This window comes from Bidens hawaiensis, unplaced genomic scaffold (genome assembly GCF_021521415.1).
Source record: "Bidens hawaiensis isolate Kalapana, Puna unplaced genomic scaffold, B.hawaiensis_p1.1 tig00022042_1, whole genome shotgun sequence".
NCBI classification, from domain to species: Eukaryota; Viridiplantae; Streptophyta; class Magnoliopsida; order Asterales; family Asteraceae; genus Bidens; species Bidens hawaiensis.
In genome coordinates this window covers 191125-199593 of record NW_027493420.1, presented here as the reverse complement: position 1 = coordinate 199593, position 8469 = coordinate 191125, and the positions used below count along the sequence as shown (strand labels likewise).

At 33.7% G+C, this 8469-nt stretch overlaps 1 protein-coding gene across 1 annotated transcript; it reads left to right on the top strand.

Moving 5' to 3' along the window:
* Nucleotides 1-3174: 3174 nt before the first annotated feature.
* On the top strand, nucleotides 3175-6068 carry LOC143564572 (uncharacterized). Its single transcript, XM_077051805.1, has 6 exons — nucleotides 3175-3311; nucleotides 3780-4009; nucleotides 4410-4623; nucleotides 5278-5363; nucleotides 5439-5530; nucleotides 5617-6068. Exons 1-6 carry the CDS (start codon nucleotides 3243-3245, stop codon nucleotides 5847-5849), a joined length of 924 nt encoding a protein of 307 aa, XP_076907920.1. The 5' UTR covers nucleotides 3175-3242; the 3' UTR covers nucleotides 5850-6068.
* The last annotated feature ends 2401 nt before the right edge of the window (nucleotides 6069-8469 follow it).

The window sequence follows — 8469 nt, the reverse complement described above, 5'->3', positions numbered from 1 at the left end:
AGAGGGCGAAAACGATCAAAAACAAGCCGAACCGGAGAACCGACGCATCAGGAAACGAACCAGACCGAACCAGGATTGAACCGGACCGGACCAGACCAGATTGGACCAGCCCCCATAGGCCGGAGCGCCGCGTGGCCAAGAGGAACCGCGGTGGGCTCAATGTTCCAGAATCTTCGTTTCTTGGCCGACTTTACTTATTTTTGGACCCCTGTTGCCTATAAAAAGACCCTTAAACTCACCATTAACCATACCTGGAAGTCCAGACGAATTTAGTGGGTTTCGAGGAATCCAAGAGCAGTTTCCGGCAGCTTTGGAGTCGAAGAATCAGCTGGTGTTGCGCGTATTAGTTGAAGGCGAAGAACACGGGTTTTATCTTTTGTTTCTTTCGTTTTCATTATTTTATCGCCATTAATTCTTATATGTGTGTTTTGTTTAAACCTAAGATGCTAGGCTAAATTGCATGAACCGCCTAGGTTAAGATGAACTTACTTTGATGTTTTGATTTGACTTTGGGATTGTTTATCGTTATGGTTTTTATGGTTTAGTAAAATATTTATTTATATTTGATTGATGCGTATGAATGCTTAGGATTGTTTGATGAGTTTTATTCCAAAGCTTTCCTTGATTATTGTTTGTAATATGATAGGTTGCTATTAGATCAATTACTTCGTGTTTTTGATTATTTTATGATTGATGTCATGATAAGGTCATAGGAATAATATTGTCAAATAAACCTAAGTGTGCTGCTAACCTAAAACCTGTAAAGTGCTAGGTTATTGATAAGTCTTTACTATTTAATCTTGCTAGATTTAGTTCTTCGTAAGGAGTCCGTCTATGGTTGATTATTTATTATTGTTTATCAAATCAATTAAGTATAGTAAATTGCCTTTGATTTCCGCGCTGTTAGGTATGATTTCGTATAAAGGAATTAAATTATAAACAATTGGGTGACCGTAAGTGAACTTGATTTTTAATATTGGTGTGCGTTAAAACTTGTTAGAAATCCATAGGTTTCTCTTGAGAAGGGTCAGGGGTCCTGTTCGGGTTTTCTTTTAAGTGTCTATTTAACATCCCAATCCATAACTATATATTTTCCCGAGTCAATTCATTACTGAAATTTAGGGGAGTCTAGCCTAGGTAGTTTTCTCATCATCATCATCTTATTTTCATAACAAACTTCGATTTCGTTTAAATTACTTGTTTTCTTAATTAGTTTTTAATTATAGTATTAAATTAGTATTTTAAATAAAAACCCCCCAAACAAATATAATTAATAAGTCGTGTTTTGTAGTCGAGTCTAATTAGCTAATAAACGTAATTTAAATAATTTCGTGGGTTCGATATCCGGACTTACTTAGCTTTACTAGAGTCGATCGGTTCACTTGCCGGTTAGTAGTTTAGTCGAGTTTTAGAGAGTCTAGAATATTACTTAGTGTTTATTTTTAGTTAATTTAGTTAATAAATATTAAACTACTTTTAGCACATCAAAGGGAAAGATGAGTACCTCAACGCTCAAGTTCAAATTCAAAAACCGAATTCACATAATCAAACCACACATATTCCTAATTCATAAAGGAGAACAAATCCAAGCACTAATTCTTCCAATAATTGCAAGCCCTAACATACCAAATCGAAAATAAAAACGATGAACTTGTTGCTTCCCTAATGTTTGAATTGTGATATGTGAGCACTTATGACTCGACCCTGGGCTAGTGGTCTATGTCTTTTTCGAACGCCATGCTTCTGCTTATGTTCGATTTCATTTTTCACACCTTAGCTCAGACAAAAACTCTTCTGTCTCGGTTGTTTGATTAGGGTTGGGAGTGTGAACTTATTGCTAGTTTTTTTAAAAAATAATTTGGGCTTGGCCTTTTTTGTTTAAAAAAAAATTGGGCACATGAGACTTTCTTTATGCTTATTAGGTAAACGGTTTTCCGTTCTTCGCCTTTAAGGATTTTATTTAAAGAAAAATCAAGTGTGGGCCAGACACAAATAATATGGATTGGCCGAACAAAAATAATATGGATGGGCCGGACTCAATATATATAATGTTTTTTTGACTTTTTGAAAAAAAATTACTCTACTAAACGAAAAGGCTGGGTGGGCTAAGGCCCACCTTGGCCCATTAAATGATCCGCCCTTGCCTGCAACCCTGTAGTGAATTCCAGCGGTAAATTCCAACGGCAAAGCTATTGTTTCTGCCGGATTACAAAGGAAGAAGAAAGGAGAAGAAGTCTATGGTAGTAACTTGTGAAATAAAATAGAGGCTTTTAGGTTTAAATAGGTTTAGTTTTGTTTATCATTTAGCCCCTTTACCTTTCACTTGTTTGCATCTAGTCTTAAAATTTTACATAGAAGTGTTTTTTCTTCAATCAATTCTCTTTATGTTTGTGTATTTCATTTGCAACCATAAGTTTTAAAGTAATGTATTCAATTCTTAAACAATATATATATATGTATATATATATATATTGTCGTACTCGTATTTTGGATTTTTAATTTTTATTGTTTCTCGTACCTATAATGTCTCCGTATTCTGATCCCGTGCTCGTTCCTGTGCAACTTAGTATATGAGTAATGTTTTACTAATTTAAAAAAATTAGTGAGAATTTTCTCTCGTCACTTGGGTAAAAATCCATTCTAAGTCTCAAAACATATATTATAATAATGAGACAATTTCATCTACAAATAAAGAAATAAAAAGGCAATAGATTATGTTGACCTCTTCCGGTTAGAAATATCAGTCTTGCCATGCCACCAACAAAACTCTGTACAAACAACGACACTACAAGACGTGATTCTCATCTACTCTACTCTCAAACTCTGATCCACTTTCCGACATCTTTTCCGGCAGCATCCGGTCACCGACACAGGCAGATTTTCCTTAATTGACGAGATCCCGTGGATTTAGTCAATAAAAGCTGATTAATTACATATTCTCCAAATATAAATCCCAAAGTCTCACCATTTTCCTCCTTCAATTACTCCCCTTAATTTCTTTCTTTCTTTCAAGATATTATTAATATTAATATTAATAATCGCTTTTTCTCTCTTAAACTTAAAAAAAAAAGGAAAAAATCCCGAAACCCCCTCCACCGTTTCCTTCCAGTTTTCCTTAATTGAAATAACGAAATCCGTTTCTTGTTTATGAGATTTTCATCTTCCTCTGTTTTTCTTCATTAACATTAACAAAAACCTCTACAATTCTCTCTCTCTCTCCCTCCTACGTTCTCTCTCTAGAAATGATTTCCAACCTTCGATGTTTTTTGGACTCCACAACCCCAATTGTCCCTTCTCAATTCCTCCCCAAGGTTTGCTTGTTTCTTCATTTTAATTTTCAATTCATTTTATGAATTTGTTAAACCCCATTTTGATCGTTATTTGTTAGTTTATTAAACCTGGGGGCCATGTTATAGCTACACCACCCTCACCCAGATGGCCGTTTTAATTTGTAAATGATGGGTTAGAACGGCCGTTTGGCCAGTACCCAGATAGCCGTTCTGACCGTAGACGATAAAAAGTGATATTTTTTTGTCAGAATGGCTGTTTGGTAAATATCTTGACTGCCGTTCTGACCATATATGATCAAATGTTGGAACTTTTTTTTTGGGTCAAAATGGCCGTTTGAAATGGCGTGGGATTAACTGTCAGACTATGTTAATTTTGGTAAATACCCCAAATTTTGAAACTTTTTTGGTTGAAATGGTTAGATGTTAGACGGTGTGTGTATAGTTTGATGAATTAAATTGATTGATTTTGGTTTGAATTGTGGTTTCTAGAGTGAGATTAGAAACCTAAATAGGCTATGGCATCCATGGGGGAGAGAGAATGTTGAGTTCTTCACATTGGGGGATCTTTGGAACTGTTTTGATGAATGGAGTGCTTATGGCGCCGGAGTTCCGATTAACGTACCGAACGGGGAAGACGAAACGATTATCCAGTATTATGTTCCTTACCTATCAGCAATTCAAATCTTTACCGGAAATAATTCATCTTTGAACTATCTAAGGTATATGTTTTAATTTGATTTCTATTAATTATTCAATGCTATGTTACATGTGTAAAAATGATAGTTTTTTCAATATCCCAGTCTAGAATATTCGTTAGGAATATCATTTTGGTGAAATGACTTTGATACCCTTATATGATAAGAACACAAAAGAAAAGTTATAAACTTTTTAGAAAAAGCTCTATAACTAAAAGTTAAATGTGTTTTGCCAATTATATACATATGATAGACACGTATTTATTACATAACCAGTTTTAAGTAAAAATATTACTATTACTGTGAAATGGGCTTTTATGTAATGTTTGATGTTTGACACGGTCAGTTTTAAGTCTATAGCACATGCTTTGAATTTACTTGGTATGAATAGACGATTAACTAGTTTGCATTTCTATTTTTATAGGGAAGAAACTGATTCTGAAACAAGGGATTCGTTTAGTGATACATTTAGTGACGAGAGCGAGAGTGAGAAGGTGTCAAGGTGGGACGGATGTTCATCGGAAGAGGGTGTGTTTGATCAAGAGGCACAATTTCACTTGAATAATCGGTTGGGTCAGCTTTACTTCCAGTACTTTGATAAATCAACCCCTTATGCGAGAGTTCCTCTTGTGGATAAGGTATAAACTATGTGATTAAATTTTAATAATCTCATAAAATAAAGCCAATCTGCATTTCTAGTAATTATGAAAATTGCCAAGTGTCTAATTATATATCCTCCATACATTTTGACCCTTTTATAAAAATTAGCCATTTTTTTGTGCAAGTGGCGAAGGAATATTAACTATTTACCCTTATTTTTAACAAATTTGGTAAAGTTTTTAAATCTGAGACATAATTTTTAAGCTACACACTTTTTTGGCATGTTTTAATTTTCCAAATATCATACGAGTGATTTGTGTGTGGGTAACGAGCTCCATGAGCATTAGGGTCCACATCTAAAATGAAAAATAATAATAATAAAAAAATAATAATAATTTAAAATTGATAAGCTTGTTATTTTTTTTGTAATTGTGTGAATATTTTATGATAAATGACCGTTTTGCCCCGCCATACAAATGTGCCCATCCTTTGAAGATTCAAGTGCACACATTTATGTTTTGACGTGTTCAGTTGTTGCATGTGCCTTGTAGTGTTAGATAACCCATCATGACGTGGCTTTTATTTTACAGAACATCCCAATATTGTTCCAAGAATGTCACTTAACCCCCTCATCTTTCTCTCATCCACCTTTTTAATTGTCCTAATCTTGTAATTGTAATATCTTTTTAAAGGTATGCGTGCTATCTAAACAAAACCCGGGACTCGTGTCATTAAGAAGCGTTGATCTTTCACCGGCTTCTTGGATGTCGGTTGCTTGGTATGTTGTTTGTAAATGTTATCTTTCGTGACAATAAATCGTGTTGTTCGCGACCTCATACATGTAATGTTTTAGGTACCCGATATATCACATTCCTATGGGAAAAACGATAAAAGACTTGTCTACATGTTTCTTGACGTACCATACCCTCTCATCATCATTTCAAGGTACGATTATGTTTTGTGACAACATGTTTCCTTGTCATTTCGCAAGTGTATTTTAGTTGAGCTTATTTAAATACTTTGTCATGTAGATATGGATATCGAAGACCAATATGGATTGTCAAAGAGAGAGAGAAAGGAAGGAGAAGGAATTAGTCTTCCACCATTTGGTTTGGCCACTTACAAGATGCAAGGCGACATTTGGACCGCGAATAATGACCATGAGAAGCTAGTTTCACTCGAGAGTGTGGCGGATTCGTGGTTGAGACAATTAGGTGTCCAACACCATGATTTTAACCATTTTGTGGTGAATCGTCGTGGTTGAATTGAAACTAACTACATTTGACGTTTAAAGAGACGTGTTGAAGCGCGTACTGGAGATTGGAGTGATCACTATCATCACCATATCTGTAGTGGGATTTTCGACTTATTTTCACTAGTGGAGAGAGGCTATAATGTTTCGATGGAACATGGTTTTGCCATTGTTGAGTTTGTGTGTTAGACTTCTTTTTTCTAGTTGTAGTCTTGCCTATTTGGCCATCCTCATCCTCATCCTCATCCTCATGGGTTTGCTTACAACATGTTTTAGGTTTTGAAAAACTTTAATGGAGAATGGGGGAACTGTGTACATTGATGGAATCTAATGAATGTGAGACAATGACTTATGAGATTTTACAAAGAGGTCACATCGGTTATTACAATTTTGTTATTGGTTTATAAAGTGTTTCGATAGTGTTCTTTATAGAGACCGAGATGGGTCACACTCATCGATGAGAAAGCTCACAGTGTGAATAGTATATATCAAAGCTTTTCTTGTATATTTTCTTACGCAAAAATATATTATGGGGGTCATTTTTCTACTCTAACTTGACACTCGGATTTTCGAGGATTATTGTAGACAGCGTTGTGTGTAGGCTGATTCAAACATATTACATGAAAAACCAAGCTCCATACTAATTTTTCTAGTTTAGAAGATTATTTCTCACACAAGCAATATTTAGGGGGTGTTTGGGATTGCTTATTTTCATCAACTTATAACTTTTTGAAAAGTAATAAGGTATTTGGGATTGTTTATATTATGAGAGGAAATTTTTCATAAATTACACTATTGTAACTTATTAACTTAATGAAAAGTTATAAGAAGAAAATAAGGAATCCCAAACACCCCTTTAAAGTAAGTTGATCATTTCAATAAGTACCAACTGCATTTGCTAATTATTTTGTGCTATCACCTTAACCTTAAAAATCTTCTTGCTGCACAGTATTTTGTTTAGAGTATGCTAGGCCTAGATTCAATGACAAACAAACATAGAAGACCGACAAACAGAAAAAAGAACCGAACCGGGATTTTATTATTAAAGATTGCCCTTGACTTTTGTTGATAAATCACGATATGGACATGTGGTTAAAGAAAATAATGTTTCTTATAATCAATAGGTAATTAAGAAACCTAAACAAAACGATTGCACATTCAAATTAGTGCTTACCTACCTGTTCTAGAAATTCCTAATTATCAAACAAAACGATTACACGTTCAAATAAATCTTCAAGAAAAATGAAGTTTGGTCTATGCTTGAGAACGGGTCCAGGAATGACTTGATCATCCTCTCTAGTTATCCCACTCGAAACAAAACATGCATACAGCATACATGTTCACTCATACCTTGCGCATAAACAATTTCTTTTTTACTTTTATTTTCCTTCGTTCTTAGATAATAGAAAATCTTAACAAATTAACGGCCCGACGGTATTAGGCCGAGTAGACATTGTTTTACAATCAGTAATTACCCGAAAAATACCCAATGTATATCTCATGGAATGGCCTATGCAACCGCATGTTTCTTTCTTATTTTGAATGAATCAAACCAAGTTCGGTTAAAGCATGTGAAGGAGGCTTACATATCCACAACGACAACGTAATTGTAATCATTCTCTTCTTATTTGTATGATTTTCCCCTTTTTTATTCTTTAGCTTGTACTATCCACAACGACTACGTAATTGTAATCATTCTCTTCTTAATTCCGATATTATGCAATATGATTATCGTAAACGTAACGAAAGAAACTAAAGTTATCCAATAGTCCGTAACTTGTTTATAAGAGAATAACTTAGGCATTTTAGGAATGTAAAAAATGCAAAAGAATTGAAAAAGAAAGACTTTATGAATGCAGTTAGAGTTGTGCACGTTAGATTTATTTTCCAATATGGGAACTATTATGTTGGGTCCAAATCCATGGTTCCTACTCACCTGTTTCCCCTCAACCAATTCATAGGACATTGAACCTGCTACTTCATTATTTTATATATTATAAAACTTGTTTAACAAGTCAAACACCTTACAATATTTAATAAAAACGAAAAAATAAATGATGTTTGTCAGACATGTCGTGTTAGATTTTATTGTCCGACATATGTTGACGTTTAAACAAGTTTATATCTCATTTCTATAGTAGAGGAAAAATGAATCCATATAACAAAACTAGATTTTATCCCCGTATTACGGGGGTTGTTTACATTATTCGTTTTTAATATTTATATATTTATATTTGGATTTTAATTTTATTTATTATAAGAAAGTTAATAATTAATATACTTGAGGTTTGAGATGAAATGGTTTCACAAATAAGTGATATGTTATAATCCGGTTTAAAAGTTATCTGGGTTTGGTGATACCCATTACCCGTTTATTTTCTTTATTATAAAATTGTTTCTTAATTATAAATAATATCTTTTTTTAAAAAAATAGGATATTAATTTTTAGTATATTCCTATTTTATAGGATTTTCATATTAAATATTTGATGAGATTATTTTTTAATTTAATGAGATGTTATAACCCGTTTAAGAGCTATCTGGATTTGGTGAGACCCATACCCATGAATTAGGGTTAAATCAATGAGAGACCTCAATTTAAAAATAAAGAAATCTGATGGCTTCCATAAAAA

What these genes read in the sequence shown, in the direction of transcription:
- LOC143564572 (XM_077051805.1), top strand. Translation starts at nt 3,243, where the DNA reads ATGATTTCCAACCTTCGATGTTTTTTGGACTCCACAACCCCAATTGTC. An exon ending in TCTTGGATGTCGGTTGCTTG is followed by an intron (nt 5,364 to 5,438) that starts GTATGTTGTTTG and finishes GTAATGTTTTAG; the next exon opens with GTACCCGATATATCACATTC. An exon ending in CCTCTCATCATCATTTCAAG is followed by an intron (nt 5,531 to 5,616) that starts GTACGATTATGT and finishes TTTGTCATGTAG; the next exon opens with ATATGGATATCGAAGACCAA.